Source organism: Anoplophora glabripennis, unplaced genomic scaffold (assembly GCF_000390285.2).
Source record: "Anoplophora glabripennis isolate ALB-LARVAE unplaced genomic scaffold, Agla_2.0 scaffold209, whole genome shotgun sequence".
Lineage (NCBI taxonomy): Eukaryota > Metazoa > Arthropoda > Insecta > Coleoptera > Cerambycidae > Anoplophora > Anoplophora glabripennis.
Genome location: NW_019416332.1, coordinates 534,911 through 554,140, shown reverse-complemented (window position 1 = coordinate 554,140; position 19,230 = coordinate 534,911). Strand labels below are relative to the sequence as shown.

General features: G+C 34.1%; 1 protein-coding gene across 1 annotated transcript in view; it reads left to right on the top strand.

Annotated features, from left to right (window-relative positions):
* LOC108906028 (N-acetyl-D-glucosamine kinase) overlaps positions 1 to 19,230 on the top strand; it is a 50,648-nt gene that overhangs the window by 29,018 nt on the left and 2,400 nt on the right. Inside the window, exon 3 of the mRNA XM_018709170.1 lies at positions 345 to 597. Within this exon, the coding sequence (XP_018564686.1) occupies positions 345 to 597 (253 nt within the window). The remainder of the gene's footprint in view (positions 1 to 344; positions 598 to 19,230) is intronic.

The window sequence follows — 19,230 nt, the reverse complement described above, 5'->3', positions numbered from 1 at the left end:
GCTATTTTCTACTTACAGTCCAAGTTTCACGTCCATCGGTTCTATCCGAAAGAATTCGGATGGGAAAACCTTGGTTCCCTGGACTAAATGTAAGACTACAAAATAAGTTTAATTTTAGAGCTAATAAAATAAAATTGATCATTCAAGTAGCAAACTGTCTCAACTAAATTGTAACTGGTACTTGCATGAATGACAAACTACGCCTCTGCGTACAACGAAATACTCAAATTTCCTAATCGCTCCAAAGAAAGTTTAGAAAGATATTAATGAAGAAAAACATGTTCTTATTAATAAACCGAATTTGCACCTCGTTCCTCTTAATTCTCTAATAATTTTTTTTACAGGGTTTAAGTTTAAGTGGTTGTGAACAAGAAGAAACCAATCAGGAACTGGCCTTGGGTTTAAAAGAGAGATACCCCAATTTATCTCAGAAATATGTCGTAAGCAGTGATACAGAAGGATCTATTGCAGCCACTTCTAACAACGGTGGGATCACATGTATAGCTGGAACTGGTTCCAACACCCTTCTCATCAATCCAGATCGAAGTAAAGTACAGTGTGGGGGATGGGGATATTTATTAGCAGACGAAGGAAGTGGTATGTGAAGATCGTATTATGACATAAGTTTAGAACTATCTCAAATTAGATTGATTTTGAGAGATTAGATAGTATGGTACTTACTCAACGTAGTCACATCTTGAAATTAATTGGATATTAAAAATTGAGTTGTTAAAACCGCCATATTTTATTTTATTCAAATGTGTAAAAAGCCAATTCCTTCAAAATATTTTTAAACGTTCTACAGGGTGGTTCTCTCAATATTTTTAAGTATATCAAAAAATAAGGATATTTTTTTTTATAAACACAGGAATAGATAATAATCCCATCTAAAAGAGGATTGACGATAACATATTTGCAGTATCTTAAAAGTCATTGAAATTATCTTATTCATATTTTAAATTTAGGCGTAGGTCATGTAGACAGTATTATTCAAATTCTACATTTAGCTTAAAGGATAGTTTTAGAAAGTGACTTTATTCTCAACTTTTTTATTTTTACTCATTTTTTAAATTAGGTCATCGCTTATTATGGGGAAAAAAGTACCCTTTTTTAATTTTGGAAACAGGATCAATTTTCAGAAAATTTAGATTTACATGTGAGGGTATATTTGCTAAATTGTATTGCGACATATCACATATTGATAATAATTTTTATAAAAACTTGAATTTCTGGAAAGTAGGCGTAGGTAATAAAAATTAATCAAGAGGCTTCGAGGGTATACAGAACTAACAAAAATAATGAAGAGTAGTCATGTAAATTTTTTTTTTGCAAAACGCTTCGTTGAGGATGTAAAAGACGGTGAGGTCCTGAAAAGGTTTTTAATTTCTGCAATAAAAAATCTTATATAAGGTAATATCAGAACATCCACATAATACTACTCCATGTACCAGCTACACTATTTTGTTGTTACTAAAATGGATTAGTAAGGATCTAATTGCAATAAAGCAAGTACAGGATTCACTTATTGTTCTGGGGATATATATATGTTTGTGTTAGTTAGGAGGTTGTATTATAATACGATGTTTTTGGTGTTTGTACGTACTGTGGAATTTTTTAAGTTCATTGGGTTCTGTACCATCGATATAAATTTGTAACATTCATCGTATAACATAGTTTTTCCAGTTTGTATAGGAAGTCAAAATATAGAACAGAACTTCTTATATATGAATTTTTTTATGGAATATGGAACCTGGAATTCTTTAATTGTTAATACATGAAGTATTAAAAAAACAAAAAAATGTTTACATTCTATTGCTTATTCTATATTTACATTACTATTTTTAGGATGAATGATTAGACGTGAAGTTTTTGAAGTGTGAGCTTCTAGTAACACCAAACGTTGCAATGCAGTATAAACACTTGTTATTGCAATGTTTTTTAGATTTTACAGTTGTTTTAGACCTCCATTATCTTGTCTTCTTGTTTGTTCTTCGAATGATATTTCATCAGGTGAACAGTATTTATAGGTTGTTTTTATATGCTATATTTAATGCTATATTTGTTTAATGCAATTGCCTGGTATGTGAATTAGGTATATCTTAATATACAGTAGTTGACTTCCAGTCTTCCTTTCTAAGCATTTTGTTTTCTATATAGCAGTTAATAAAACGATCTACGAAATCGAAGTTATATTATGTTCTAAACCATAGGAAAAACGTAATACGATTTCCTAAGGAAATAGCTTCTAAAAAATATCAAAATTTTTACACCAATGATTTTTTATACTTTTGATACATTACGTTGGAAGTAAAATTGTATTTCATTCAAAAAATTCCCATAAACTGATTTCGTGGAACGAGTAGATTTAGAGTTGATTTATTTAACTAGACAGACATATTTTAGAAAATCGAAAACGAAGCGAACTATGACGGACGTCCATATAAAACATTTTGCTTAAAACAATTTGTTCTGTTACCCCTTATATATCTTTTCTGCGCACATAATTCAAATATGTTAGATTTTAAGGTAAAACTAATGTGCGTAGGCTGATTTACTAGAAGAACATTTTAGTTGTTTATTGTACATAATTCTGTCTCAGTATTAAGTCAGAGGACTGTATCAGTAAGTNATTTCAACTCTCCGGATTAACACACATAAGGATCGTCTGGACAAAGTGAAGAGGGGGCGCGTGTGTTTCTCTATTATTTTGAATAGCTGAAAACAATTTTCACCTGATAAAATCAAAGGTGTGAAAGGAACAGTTCAAGACAAGGATAAAATTGCTGCCAAAAAATCGAGGGGAACGCACGCCCCCGTTGCTCTTCCTCAGATAACTCTAGCGGTCTCATGTGTGTTGATTTGATTTGTCAAGTTTGTGTTATTTTCTGTTTTTCTCTTTTCCGGCAGCAGCGCGATCGGTAGGGGCAGATGAGCTAGCGAGCCTCTCCTGCCGCAGCTCCCTGCTCATGTAATCTTCAAGCATCTTCGAACATACGGTAGGGGCCCGGGAGTTGCGCGATGGCACGTTCTCGCTCGATCTCTTCGCTCTCGCGGTAATGCTGATTATTGGATCGTACCGAACAATTGAAAAATTTGATAATTTGATAAGTTCCGTTGCCCTGCTGTCGAGCATTGAAGACTCAGGCAGCGAGTAATGGGGACATATCACATATTGATAATAATGGGGTGGGACTTTAAAATGGGACACCCTGTATATCTTTTCTGCGCACATAATTCAAATATGTTAGATTTTAAGGTAAAACTAATGTGCGTAGGCTGATTTACTAGAAGATCATTTTAGTTGTTTATTGTACATAATTCTGTCTCAGTATTAAGTCAGAGGACTGTATCAGTAAGTGTGGTTAATTGATTTATTATTAATATTTAATGAAACTGGAAATTACAGGATTATAAATTGCTAACTAATAAAAATAGATTTAGATAGTTAAGCCGGCCGTCATTTAAGATTGAGAAGAAAGGACGTATATTCTTGAATTCGACTGTTTCTCAATGACAACTTCCATCTGTCAAGGTCATTCTCATTTTAATGTCACGGATGCACCACAACAATTGTGCGGATCATTGCTCGTTTCCATTGCAGTGATGCTAGATAAAAAGGAACTGAGTTATTACTGGCTAACTTAGTACATACTATAGAAATTACTTAAAGTATATACAGAGTGACCCAGAAGAATCGCACCAAACTCCAGAAATGGGACGTCAAAATAATAAGAAAAAACTAAAATGTTATGTTGCGATTCTCATTTCAATACAAAATTAATATATTGATATTCTATTAATCATAGCTTTCTTTGATTAAATGTTCATCAACATCACCTCTAAACACTTTCTTCTTCGTCTATGAAGGGCGTTTGTAGCTCTCCTGCTTGCTGCATGTCTTTCTTTAATAAGTGCTACAATATTGATGATAGACCGAATTAGTGCCTCACTCTAACTTTGTACAATTCATTTTTGAACCAGCCCTATAAACAGTAATCCAGTGCTGTGAGGTCTGAAGATCTTGGAGGCCAACTAATAGGATCACCGCGGGTAATCCAACGCCCTGAAAGCCTCTCGTTCAAATGTAGCTTGACTGGACGAGCGAAATGAGCAAAAGTTCCATCGCGCTCTCATGTTTATAAGAACATTCTCTTGTACAGAGCCTTAATAAATATTTACAAGCCATGTGACTAGTAATTTGTTTGGAACAGTAATTTTATTTCTTTCATGTTGGCCATTAAATTTCGATAAAATTAAATACTATTAAAATAGTTACATTACAAAGTTACATTAAAACACAATGTTCTGTTTCACCAGCTTTAATTGGTGTAATTTTTCGCGAGATACTATTCAACCAATTATTATCGATCGTATTATCTCGAGCGTCAACGTGATGGTTTGTCATTGGTCATTGTAAACGAGTCATTAATATTGGTGAAGCCAAGATCTAGAGAATTTTCGTTGCCGATAATGCATTGTTGGGTTGACTAATCTCGGTTCTAAGAAGGCTCTATAGTACTTGTAATTCATTTTGTATAAAATATAAGTAGTGGTCTCCTGTGAGTCGATTCTCCAAAATCAAAGGGCCAATTAAATAACTATCGATGATACCGCCCATACGTTCACCGAAAACCTATGCTGAAAATTACTTTCATGAAGATTTTCGTCAGACCATACATGAGAGTTATGCCGTCAGGGGTAAATGTGGCTTCATCGGTAAAAATATGTAGGATACAAGTTGATTATNTACAACTAGATGGCGCTTGCATCTTTTACTGGCTAAAGGTAATTTAACTCACTGTATTACCGATAATTCCTAGAAAAGGAAAGCAATAGAAGTTGGAGAAAGTGTCAACAGTTAGCGCTGTTAATGACCATGAAATCTGTTCAAGTTTCCTATCTATAGTATCATTTATCTAGGCTAATAGGATCACCGCGGCTAATCCAACGCCCTGAAAGCCTCTCGTTCAAATGTAGCTTGACTGAACGAGCGAAATGAGCAAAAGTTCCATCGTGCTACATTCGCGCTCTCATGTTTATAGGAACATCCTCTTGTACGGAGCCTTAATAAATATTTACAAGCCACGTGACTAGTAATTTGTTTGGAACAGTAATTTTATTTCTTTCATGTTGTTCATTAAATTTCGATAAAATTAAATACTATTAAAATAGTTACATTACAAGGTTACATTAAAACACAATGTTCTGTTTCACCAGCTTTGATTGGTGTATTTTTTCGCGAGATACTATTTAACCAATTATTATCGATCGTATTATCTCGAGCGCCAACGTGATGGTTTGTCATTGGTCATTGTAAACGAGTCATTAATATTGGTGAAGCCAAGATCTAGAGAATTTTTGTTGCCGATAATGCATTGTTGGGTTGACTAATCTCGGTTTTAAGAAGGCTCTATAGTACTTGTAATTCATTTTGTATAAAATATAAGTAGTGGTCTCCTGTGAGTCGATTCTTCAAAATCAAAGGGCCAATTAAATAACTATCGATGATACCGCCCATACGTTCACCGAAAACCTATGCTGAAAATTACTTTCATGAAGATTTTCGTCAGACCATACATGAGAGTTATGCCGTCAGGGGTAAATGTTGCTTCATCGGTAAAAATATGTAGGATACAACAAGTTGATTATTATTGATCCATCGACAAAATTCGATACGCTTAGCATAATCTTCTGGTCGTAGAAAAGAAAAATAACTATAAAAATTTCCAGTTAAATTCATTCACATAGGTATCCAGTAGTATATTTGTATAGTAAGAACAATTGATTTATAAAGGAAAAAACTAACAATAGTATGTTCTCCATAGAAGCCAAACACCAGTAGATGGAAAATGATGTTAAAATAAAGTTTGATATATCAAAGTTTCGTGTCATATTATCGTATAATAAGATGCACTTCAGACCTGTGCCAAATATAAAACCGTTGACGATCCAAGACATCGTAGTTTGGCATAGCACATGATACATCTTATATTAAAGAAAATATATACAATAAAGGTTTAATTATCGTTATCTTTCTAAATGCATGTTTTTAAAGAATATAAATACCTGTCATTGCTCAATGTTTTATTTTACGTTATCTGATACTATCAGATAACGCTTAATTCTTACTAAAGCCGCTGATTTGCAATTCGTTGTATGGGTGAACATAAAATATCTGAATTAATTTTTAATAGAATTTTCCTTCGCATATTAAATTCTTTAAAAATTTACTTCTGAACGGCTGCAGGGAAGTTGCACTAGAGACATTTTTTATTCAGTCACGTATAAGAAACTCAGTTAAACTTAATAATATTATTCCTTCATCCAGGATGATTCAGTCATAATATCATTAATTTTAGGGGGAAAAAATTAAAATGCATATTTACGCTGAAAAAAAAAATATTTTCAAACCTCATCTCCCAAGTCAACTTGATGTCGACATGAAGCGACGTTGCCAAATCCAAATATTTTCCTGGTATTGGACAACAAATAAACGGTTGTATTGACTATTTTAGAAACTCATGTTATGGCAATTTACCTCGAGGAGATATGAGCATGCCTTGCCAAAAAAAAAAAAACAGTTTTCTAGTAATGTTCTCCAGACCTTGCTTTGGAATGTTCCCAACCGTCTTGAAATTGTTCTTGCTGAAATAGTAGGTTGCTCCTCAACTAAATTTAAAACAGCTTCTATCACATTCAAGTCATTTTGCCGATGCCCAGTAAGTTTTAGTTATCTAAGACCCGATATCGCGAAGACGTTGAAAAACTCGCACAGAGATTCGCGGACTCGGAAAATGTTGTCTATACCTCCTGTCAGTGGCGGCTCGTGACATTGAGAATAGGTGAAGCATATTCATTGATTGACTAAAATGAAAAAAAAGCGCCGCTTTCAAATTTTCAAGGTCAAACGGCTTTAAATGAATCTGGAAATTTGTAGTTGCATTCGCAATATTACCGAAAAACTGACGTTCGTGAGAAGGATTTTCATTTAGATTTTATAAAAAATAGCAATATTAATTCGGCTTGTGGACTGCAAACATTAACGCGCACCGTACATGTATGTTCCAAAAAAGCTTTGTGGTTATGACAGCCTCGTGTGACGTTTCCAAAATTGTTAAATCCCTTCTTATTCCACACGCCCAACTTTACACCCACAATTAAACATGCCATACAGAATTTTTTTTTCCACACAACCACTTATACTCCGAATACCATTAATTCCGAAACTTTCGAACGTACATGTTGTCTTTTGACTTCCCCTTTTTTCTATATCGAGAGAATAAGGCACAGGTCTCTCGCACATTTAAAAAATCCTTGTTGTCCTCAATTTTCCATCTGGAAAATGGCGCTTCCAATGAAATACATACTGGATCACACATAGAAAACGTTTCTACAATTATTATACGAGAACAAATATTATTAACTAAGAACCGTTATAATCGTGCACTGGGCGACGCGTATCGTATAAACTGTTAAAGGCAAGCGATGGGCGATGCTGCTTCAATTCCTGCGTCACTTGTTCCCCCACGGCGTAGTTTAATCTCGTATTGGCCGCCTCGTTGCCATGACAACCACCGTAAACAACGCTTCGAAGAGAAGCAGAATACAGACTGATTTCAATCTGCGTCACTTGCGTATACTATACGTTGTATGGTACGAGGTTGATGTTCGCGCTCAACGGCGGCAATGTTTTTTAGAAGGGATTATGTTTTATTTCTGCGTATTAAACAAACACAATACATTTTCAATATACCTAAATTATAAAATTTATATAAAATTAAAAATAATTTTAAATTGCACAACCAAACGGAAATTTTAGGTGAAGCGGTGCGTCACTTGCGTCACCTGACGCGCCGCCACTGCTTCCTGTATTCTGCTGTAGCAACATTGACATGTCGTAAACATTCTCCATATAAAACCACAATTCCTTTATATATATACAAAATTACAAAATTAGCCATTACGACTGACGCGCGAAACAATCTGAAATAAACTGCGGGTTCTACATATTTCCTCTCCATAATGTATGACGTGATCTCCAAATTTGCGGGAAGACCTCAGAATGACTAGACAAGTAATTCCCTATACATTGCAAAGGAATTGTTTTGATTTTCCACAACTTGAGACATCCTGCTATTAAANACATTGAGAATAGGTGAAGCATATTCATTGATTGACTAAAATGAAAAAAAAGCGCCGCTTTCAAATTTTCAAGGTCAAACGGCTTTAAATGAATCTGGAAATTTGTAGTTGCATTCGCAATATTACCGAAAAACTGACGTTCGTGAGAAGGATTTTCATTTAGATTTTATAAAAAATAGCAATATTAATTCGGCTTGTGGACTGCAAACATTAACGCGCACCGTACATGTATGTTCCAAGAAAGCTTTGTGGTTATGACAGCCTCGTGTGACGTTTCCAAAATTGTTAAATCCCTTCTTATTCCACACGCCCAACTTTACACCCACAATTAAACATGCCATACAGAATTTTTTTTTCCACACAACCACTTATACTCCGAATACCATTAATTCCGAAACTTTCGAACGTACATGTTGTCTTTTGACTTCCCCTTTTTTCTATATCGAGAGAATAAGGCACAGGTCTCTCGCACATTTAAAAAATCCTTGTCCTCAATTTTCCATCTGGAAAATGGCGCTTCCAATGAAATACATACTGGATCACACATAGAAAACGTTTCTACAATTATTATACGAGAACAAATATTATTAACTAAGAACCGTTATAATCGTGCACTGGGCGACGCGTATCGTATAAACTGTTAAAGGCAAGCGATGGGCGATGCTGCTTCAATTCCTGCGTCACTTGTTCCCCCACGGCGTAGTTTAATCTCGTATTGGCCGCCTCGTTGCCATGACAACCACCGTAAACAACGCTTCGAAGAGAAGCAGAATACAGACTGATTTCAATCTGCGTCACTTGCGTATACTATACGTTGTATGGTACGAGGTTGATGTTCGCGCTCAACGGCGGCAATGTTTTTTAGAAGGGATTATGTTTTATTTCTGCGTATTAAACAAACACAATACATTTTCAATATACCTAAATTATAAAATTTATATAAAATTAAAAATAATTTTAAATTGCACAACCAAACGGAAATTTTAGGTGAAGCGGTGCGTCACTTGCGTCACCTGACGCGCCGCCACTGCCTCCTGTATTCTGCTGTAGCAACATTGGCATGTCGTACACATTCTCCATATAAAACCACAATTCCCGTATATTCAAAATTCACAAAATTAGCCATTACGATCGGCGCGCGAAACAATCTGAAATAAACTGCGGGTTCTACATATTTCTTCTCCATAATGTATGACGTGATGTCCAAATTTGCGGGAAAACCATGAAGATGCCATTGACGGTGGTAGATTTGAATATTTTATTATGATTTATGTGGTTCTAATATGGCAACGCTGTTTCTCCTAAATGTTCGAACGCTTTGTGTTTCGCTGGCTTGTCCCGGTCAGAAAATGTGAGGACGCTGAATTAGCGGGAGTTAACGGGTAATTTGCTTATCGTTGAAAGGACAAGAATTTTATAAATAAATTTAAAAGCTCCAATTAAAATAACATCTACGAATAGATATAAAAAATGTGATTTTTGATTTTTAAAACAAATACAGTTTTCGTAAATGATAACCTTAAACATCTATCGAGTACTTTTAAACTAAATCAATCAGGTTTTTGAAAATCATTTTAAAATATTGGTAGTGTTCTAATAAATAGATAATCTTCTTCCACAACCCTACACAGTTTTTTTCTTTATTTTTTGAGTATTTGACCACGTGAAAAATTTTTTCAAAATTGAACCCTGGGGTACCAGATAATAGCAGTAACCACATATTTATTAATAACAAGAAAGTACATTTTATCATTAAAAAAGTTCTAAAGCGTTCGACATCTTCAGAATTACAGAGCGGTTGATACCCTTTGAAAAATACTTACAAGTTGTAGGTAATTAAAAATAAATATTGTTTTTATAAATTCATCATTTTTATTTAATAAATAAATTATATTACCCATATAGCACAGAAATATCTTTAGAATGTTTTTAAAGCGTTCATTAATGGATATTAGGACGTACAGTGGACTTTCGTTTCCCACACAATTGGATATCCCTAAGATATCCATCAATGGACGGATCCTGCCTAAGGATGCTCCGTTTCTGTTGTTTTAATTAAATTTAATGTTGTCTTAAATAATTTTTATCTTAGTTATTCGTTGCAACCTGAATCGTAATGAATGGTTCTGCAACCAAATATCAATTCTAAGTTACATTAGTTAATATTTAGGTGCTTTAATGAAATATTTTAGGGTGGCCGTTTTTTTTGCCGGTGAGTGTATTGTCTTCTTTATACATCTCATTATAACCAAGAGAAAAAAGTTAAATTCAAGTAATTTATTTATCAGTCGTAGTTGGTTATGAATGAGCAAAAGATAATATGCATACCATTATTCGATTTAATTATTTTATAACCTACGAGATAGATAGAGTAGTTTCAAAATCTCAAGAGCCGCGAAATGCGCGAAAGGCGTGGCGTTCCACATAATTCTTCTAATAAGCACGTTGTGAAAACTTTGACTCAGAATTAGACCACGTGCCTCATTACAACCAGAAATGAACTAAGGCGCTCGGGCATCAATAAAGTCAACTGGCGAACGTTCGTTATATATATTTTTATTGCTTAAATTAAAATAATAAAGAATAGAGCATTTTATTATGATATTTATAATCGGAGCAAATGCTTGTTTACCCTACGAGCTCGAGATAGACTGTGAATAATGGATGTAATGTTTTTAGGACGTAGAATAATTTAGGCGACGCGACGGTCGGAATTATGTTTCTGCACAAATCAAGGTCAAAGCTCATAAGATTTTGAAACAACTCTACCTATAAGGTTTTCCAAGCTTAAGTTTAGATGTTGATATTTAACTTACGTGTACAAATAAATAACATTTTAATTCCTATTTTATATTTGAAGAAAGTAACATTACAGTAACAGGACAGTGCAGTACACTGCTGGACATCCCCTGAACGTCCATAATAATCCTGGAACGTACAGACCTAAAATGGACATAAAATAGACATCATGTCGGGTGTTATATGGATATTTTATTACTGATGATTTATTATATTCTTGTTATGGGAGCTACGCATATTAGATTTAGTTATGAAATGTGATTTAAAACAACAGTACAATAAGCTGCTGTATTGCAAGTGGGAGATGTTTGCCCGTAATTCATAATAGAATAAACACATTATCAATCATTTTCATGATTGGCGATTAACAGCACTCCATCCAACCTAAAACATATATTAATTACATTCTCGCGTACGATGAATATTTTTAGAATGTTCATTACACAAATATAGTTATTACTTTTATGTCTGATAATATTTGTTATGTGTAAAGAAACCATTCATAATAACCGGCCGAATGCAAATTGTGAATTACATAATATTATGAAATTGAAACTACACCTGTTTAAGGGCCAATGGGTGGTGAAGAATGAATAAAATTCACACCTTTACAATATTGAATTATTTTTATTTAGTTCATTTTACGATGTAAAGCTATCGTAATAATAACAAAATATACGTAATGTAAATATGGCACAAAAATTTAATATAAATTAATTTTAAACTTTTCCCGATATAAAAAGAGAGGGACAAGTTGCTATTTTTTTGCCAAAACGGTAAGAACTGTGCAAAAAAGTTGTATTCGATAGGAGATACTTTTAAAAAATTATTATTTTGCCAGTGGTGTGCTATAATTTTTTGGGAACGTATAACCGACATACTAAACTTCAGTTTATATTGGTCACTGGTCACTTTTTTAAACTTCAACACTACTTCAAAAAGGAAATCTTCAATGGCATATGTTAAATTTAGACTAGGAAAACGCTACTTCATTTTTAGCACATTATGCTGTGGCTGCAAGGAGGGATTATTTTATAATTTTTCAAAATACAATTATGTATTCATATTTACTATATAACTACACAAAAATATGTCATTATTAACGACGCGAGAAGTGACTAGCCGCGGGGATACACTAGCCGGCCATATGATTCTTTAACAAGCAGTACAATATTGTCCAGCCCAGGGAAATTAACATTTAAACTTGGCAAAATTCACTCCAAGCTAAATTTTTGCACAGACGTTCTTTGAGGTGTCCCAAACCAAGCCAATCCACAAAATCACAAAGATCATAATAGGCTACACAAGATATTGAAAGTCAAAGTTTCTCGCAAATATCTCGTTGCGTTCTATGCATCAGGTATCCATAGGGTCAATGCGTGATTGGTCTCTTGCATTTTTTTCCCGAAACCTCGCCCTTTTCGAGATATTCAAGGTCATGTAACGTACTTTTTTTGTTTGGTTGTTGACGGTCGGTTCGGATGTTACTTGTGGACGCCCCGGTAGACTACCAACTCTAAACGGATGTTAATTTGCAATTCGAATTACAATTTACAATATCCAGAGTACGTTCACAGGAATGTACTCCGGATTATAATCGTTTTGTTCGATTAGTCTCGGACGCCAGTTTCCCTATCTTCTACATGGGGGAAACGCCACGTGATCCCTACCCTCGGTTTAGAGTAAGTACTCGGGATAGCTACAGTGAAGAAAGTTTAGTTCCAGAGGTCTATTATATTTCTCTTACTTTACGATCAAAAGCAGTTCTCTGAGTGTAGTGTTATTTTACTTTTAAAATGAACAGACATATCAGTGTACACAAAAATATAGTAAGACTTTTTACTAATCGGAATTTATCAATCTTATCGGCGCTAAAAATGAATACAACTGGAAATATCTTCACTAGATTTATTTTATATTACTAAGGCCTACAGAAATTGATACAATCAAAAGTACAATAGATTCTGTTTACAATGTTATATACAATTAAAATACAGAAATGCAAAAATTAATTTACAACCGGTGAAATATAGAATAAAATTGCTTAGAGCAATTATTTAGTATGGAATTAAAGTGAATATTTGGTTTTTCGGTGCTGTAAATAAATACAAAATTAGAATAGTCAAATAGCCGTAATCAAGACACAAACTCGATGCGGGGAATACATACAGTATTAGACGTTAAGTTGATTGTTACAATAAACAATCTAAATCTCAAAACGGTACGCCATAAACAATTATGCGGTTTTAATTTCGGTCGGTGCTAGAAAGGAAATGAGTTAGCAAATCAGAGTAGTTACTAATCAACAAATATGCCGATTCCAATTGGCTCTGAAACAAAGAAAAATAATTACGAGTTACTCTTATTCTACAAATAAATTTAGTCTGCGGTTTCTAGCAAAGCAACAGAAATTAAGCGGAGTTTCAACTATCCAAGGAGAAAAGCGAAGCAATGCAATGCACAATGGGCATAAATAAGCAAACGGTAATCAGGAAAAGAACTAGTTTTCTTTGGGTCTATCCGTCGGTATGGCTGGCACTTAACGTATTCCGCTGGCGATGTTATTCACAGTCAACCAGCAGTTTCAGTCAAGGTACCCAACTACGTTCGTCAAAACGAGGGCGATATTATTCACAGTCAACCCGCCGCCTGACAACGCCGTCGCCGCACCACGTACTGTATAAGACATATTTCTCCTGAAATAGGTGTTATTCACAGCCAACTTCCTGGGTCTATTCTCACGGTATGGCCAGCACCTAACGTCTTCCACTGGTGATGTTATTCACACTCAACCAGCGGTTTCAGTTAATGTGCCCTAGCTACGTTCGTCAAAACGAGGGCGATGTTATTCACAGTTAATCCGCCGCCTGACAATGCCGCCGCCGCACCGTTCAGCACTTAAAGTTCATTTAGAATTGAAAATTCGGCAGGACTTATGCCAATACAGGACAAGTAGAAATAGGAAAATACAATTTGCTTACTTATTCCGGGTCGCTGCTATTGGTGGCTAACTCCTTCGGTTCGAATGGCGGTCTCAGGTAACGGTTTCAAGTCCTCGGGATGGTCCTCAGGGTGGTGCTCGAGTTCTTCGAGTTCAAGATCTGAATTGAGGATCTTCGTCCAGGAAAACTGGTTTTATCGCCTTGATCCTCTCCTGACTTGCAGAGTTCGTGGCGGGATCGTGCGCGCGGCACTCGCCGGAGTAGGGCAAGTGGTTTTAATCGGCGCGCGGATAATTGCTCTTAACTAATTAAGCTAATTACGGAAAATAAATAGCGAAAGCCTTACACAAAACTGGAAATTAAATATGATCCATTACAGTCAAAGTTTCAAAAACTAGGTTTTCCTCAAATATTTCGCGTCAAATGCATTGGACAGCTATAAAGTTAATAGTTGTAGAGAATTCAGATATCTACAAAATTGGTTTCTTGCGCTTTTTCCAAAAATCTTGCCCTTTTCCAGATATTCAAGGTCACAGTTTCAAAGAAAACGGTTTTTCACTAATATCTCTTCCTATGCATCAAATGTCCATGAAGTCAAACTAAAAGTTGTAGAGAAGAATCTGCAAGACTAGTAATTTTACAGTTTCTAAAGAATATTTTTGAAATTGAATTGAAATATGTTTGAAATTGAATTTAAATATATTTGAAAATATTGAATATATTAAAAATATTAAAAGTATCAAAAATATTGAAAATATTGAAGTTGATCTGAAATATTTGTATATTGTATATTTGAAAAATATTTTTGAAGTAATTGAAATTAATCATCAACTTCGCATCTCGAGAAGAAGTTTTGGAAAAAATGCAGGAGACCAATCTTATACATAATATATTTTCCTGTTCCATGACGCCCAATGCATTGGGCGCGAAGAAACTTTGAAACTTTGACCCTAAATATCTCGAAAAAGGACGAGGTTTTGGGAAAAAATGCAAGCGACCAATCACACATTGACCTTATGGATGTCTAATGCATAGAACGCGAGATTTTTTGCAAAAAAACTTCAATATCTTGGGTAGCCATGTTGTGATATTTGTGGGTTTGGGACACTTCAAAGAACGTATGTGCAAAAACTCAGCTTGGAGGGAATTTTGTCGAGGTTTTCTCCTTTTTTCCTCTCATTTCCTTGGGCAAGTTGGGCGACTAACTCTCACCACCTGACTCCCGTTGTTTTAGTCGTCGTATTCGAATCCCACTAAAACCATTTGATAGTAATAATAGACCAGTGCTTAAGCCTTCAAAAATGGTAAAAAGTGAAAAAAAATTATAGTAGAATGAAACCCATTGGAAAAGAAAAAGAATATCACAGAAATGAAAAGAAAAATAATTTACGGGCGATCTGAGGTCGGGAAGGGGAAGGGGGCGAGTTTTTAAGGGTAAAAAATGGTTTCCCTTGATTTCCGGAAAAACTAAGTCTTATGGAAAAAAGTTAAATGGCAAATAACCAATAAATAAAATTCAAATAACCAAGTTTTTGGTTTTTTATTTTTATCTTTTACAAAAAAAATTTTGTTCAGGAAATTAGGTAAAACTTACCTATTTATGTCCCAAACACGCTGTAATTTTTTTGATTTGAAATATTTATTTTTTCACCTTATGTTTACTTAATATCGAAAAAGCACCCTAATTTTCAATCGAAAATTCTCACGTCAAAATATCTGCTTTTTTAAAAACGTCGGTGGGCTTTTTCTTCGTTGAAATCTCTACTTTCTGATGGTGTAAAAAAAAATATACATTACTATGGTAAGTTTTCTCAGGAAATGCAAAGAAACGAAAGAAGATTCTACAACTTTCTCAAAATATTGTAGATGTCTTATTAAATATTAACTTTATTAACTTATTTGGTTGTTAATTATAATAGTATATTTCGACTTGTAATTTTTTTGTTTATCAATGTAACATGGAATCTTACGTTTTTCGAGTAATTAAAGTGTAAATTTTAATAAATAGCTCAAAATTGTACATAATGATTAGAAAAAAAATTTCGGATTCTAGTTCGTTTCTTTGCATTTCCTGAGAAAACTTACCATAGTAATGTGTATATTTTTTTACACCATCAGAAAGTAGAGATTTCAACGAAGAAAAAGCCCACCGACGTTTTTAAAAAAGCAGATATTTTGACGTGAGAATTTTCGATTGAAAATTAGGGTGCTTTTTTGATATTAAGTAAAAATAAGGTGAAAAAATTAATATTTCAAATCAAAAAAATTACAGCGTGTTTGGGACATAAATAGGTAAGTTTTCAGGTTATACCACTTATACCTAGGTATTTATCTCTTCCTGGTATTCATATAATGTTTCAGTGCAGAATGAAGACCAAACCTGGTCTAAATCCAATTTATTCAGTTTATTACTTTCACTTCAATTATAATTAGACAGTAATTGCGGGATGTGGTTTTAATAACTGTTACTGTTAAAATAAATGTGATAAGAATTGGTTTTTGAGTCTGGAATTATATTTCTGTAGGTCTGTAGTTATACTCGTATGTTAATCATATCTACACAGATAAACTTTACTACTGCGATAAATTAAGAGTAGAAATTTACTAATAAAAAGACAAATCATATCATCAATCAAATATTATTAAGCGATAAGAATCGTAGTCTTTTACAATGCGAAGATTGCCCAGCTCGTAGGCTAGATTGTATCTATTTCAACGTTTTGTTTTGTCTTATTTATTAAACTACGCAATATAAACACACTCAAAATTTGTTCATATCATAGATATGACTAATAATACTTTTTATAATCTTTTTGTAATTCGTTGATTATCAGGTAATACAGGGTGTACCGATGTGTAAAATTGCAAACCAATAACATCAGCAACATAGTAAATAAAAAAATCACATACATACCTACGTGGAAGTTATAACTTACCTGTTAGCCCTAAGCCCCCTACATTTATTTTTATTGCGGCAATTTTTGAAATATTGGACAATATAATTGACCTACCAACATTATTTTTTGGTTCAATTGATTATGTAAGAAGAAATTTAATTGTGCAAAAGAGTCTTTTTTAGGTTGATCCAGAATCAATTAAATAAAAATTAAAATTAAAATACATGACAATAAACTGCGAACTCTCACATATACAGGGCGTCACCTAAGGAATGTTACATACTTCAAGGGTATAACCTAGAACCCAAATGGTGTCGATTTAGCCATACTTGCTTAAAGAAACATGTCACAAAAGAGTTACAGGGTGTCAAAGTTTCTTTTTTATTTCTTGTTTTCTCCTTAAGTCAGGAACAGCAAATTTTGCACAAATTGGTTATCTGGGTTCTGAGTTAAGGAGAAAACAAGAAATAAAAAAAAGAAATTGTAACACCCTGTAACATTTTTTTGCTACATTTTTCGTTTAAGCAAGTTTGATTGTCGACACCATTTGGGTTCTAGATTATACCCTTGAAATATATAACATTCGTTTGGTGACAGCCTGCATAAATTACTAAATACGTAATATACAGGGTGACCGGAAAGGTCATGTCAAAAATGAAGGGGTATACAGGGGTGCTCAAAATAGTTGTAATGCTTCATAAAAAAAATTCCTATTGGGCTTCGTTGTGGAGTTATTCGCCTTCAAATAAAAAGTTTGAAAACAAATTCCAATTATAACTTCTAAGTCGTTACCATGACAACAATGAAATTTGGACAATTAAAGTAACTCATGATAATGTCCATTGTCAAGTTTAAACTGATATTCAATATGCCTGGATTATACAGGAGCAGACGAAATTTTCCATTTAAATTTAGACATCTTTGACAGCGTTGCCAAATTTGGCATTTTTCTTTCATTCGATTCCTCTCTCAATTTGCTAAAAAAAAGTATACCATATATCAATCGATATCTTGTATCGTTTTTGAGAAAAACGAATTTTATTAACAACATACATGTATTGTATCAAAAATGCGATATTAACAATTTTGCAAAAATCTTGGAAATTGAAATGACTGTCAAAGTATGTATAATTAGCACTTAGATATTTGTCATAAATCATTTTGACACCATTTGTTGATTCTCCTCTATGGAGGATTTTAGCTATGAAGAATTTGCAGATATTCATCTAATATACGAACTTGCACAATGTAATGCTTCTGAAGCTGTTCTGATTTACACTAACCGTTTTCCAAATAGAATAGAATTTGCATATTTGAAGTGACGAAAAGCCCCATTCAGACAAAACACTAACAAAAATTTATCATTAATACATGGATGGGAATACCTAATTGGAAACTATTTAGTGGGACCACATATCATTGATGACGCTTTAAATGAGGATAAATACCTACATTTACCACAAGAACACCTTAATCCGTTATTGGAAGACGTTCCTTTAAATATTTGAAATAACATGTGGCTTATGCCCGATGGTGCACCACCCCATTTTAGCATGGCAGTTAAATACCACATTTCCCTATCGATGGATCGGTCGAGGTAGTCCTTTTCGTGGTTGTCTCGGTTTCCCGATCTTAATTCTCTCGATTTTTGTCTTTGGTGTCATCTTAAAAGTCTTGTTTATGAAACTCCTATTATATCGTAGGGAAGAATTATTAAATCGTATAGTTACATATGCCTACATCATTAGAAATGTTATTTTGTGTACAGCAGAGGTGCTTGAACAATAAAATGCATTGAAGTTCAAGGTGCACATATTGAACATCTTACTTTCAGTTCTCTTTTTTTCTTCTAATTTTATAGAAACCAAGATTTTTATAAAAATGTATAAATTTAAATGGATCATTTTGTCTGCTCCCGTATAATCCAGGCATATTGAATATCAGTTTAAACTTCGAAATGAACATTATCATGAGTTACTTTAATTGCCCAAATTTCATTGTTGTCTTAGAAGTTATAATTGGAATTTGTTTTCAAACTTCTTTCTTTGAAGGCGAATAACTCCACAACGAAGCCCGATAGGAAAAATTTTTTTATGAAGTACTACAACTATTTTGAGTTCCCCTGTATACCCCTTCATTTTTGACATGACCTTCCTTCCTTCTCCTTCTTCATCTAGTGGTTGGTCCTTTAAAACTCCCATAGCACTGCGGCCTAATTAGGCCTATTGTGCGTCCCACTACTAGTCCTATTCAGCAAGTAGATTTGTCCTTTTTACAAAGTCCAAAAGCTTCCTTGTTGACACTTCTCTCAGCTCCTTGGGTTCCAAATAGGGTCTCCCAAGGAGCGCCATTCTGCTACGTGCAAATCCCGGGCACTCGCCCAGGATATGCAGAGAAGTTTCATCCGCCGATTCACATCCTCGGCAGACCGGACTGTCTACAAGCTTTAG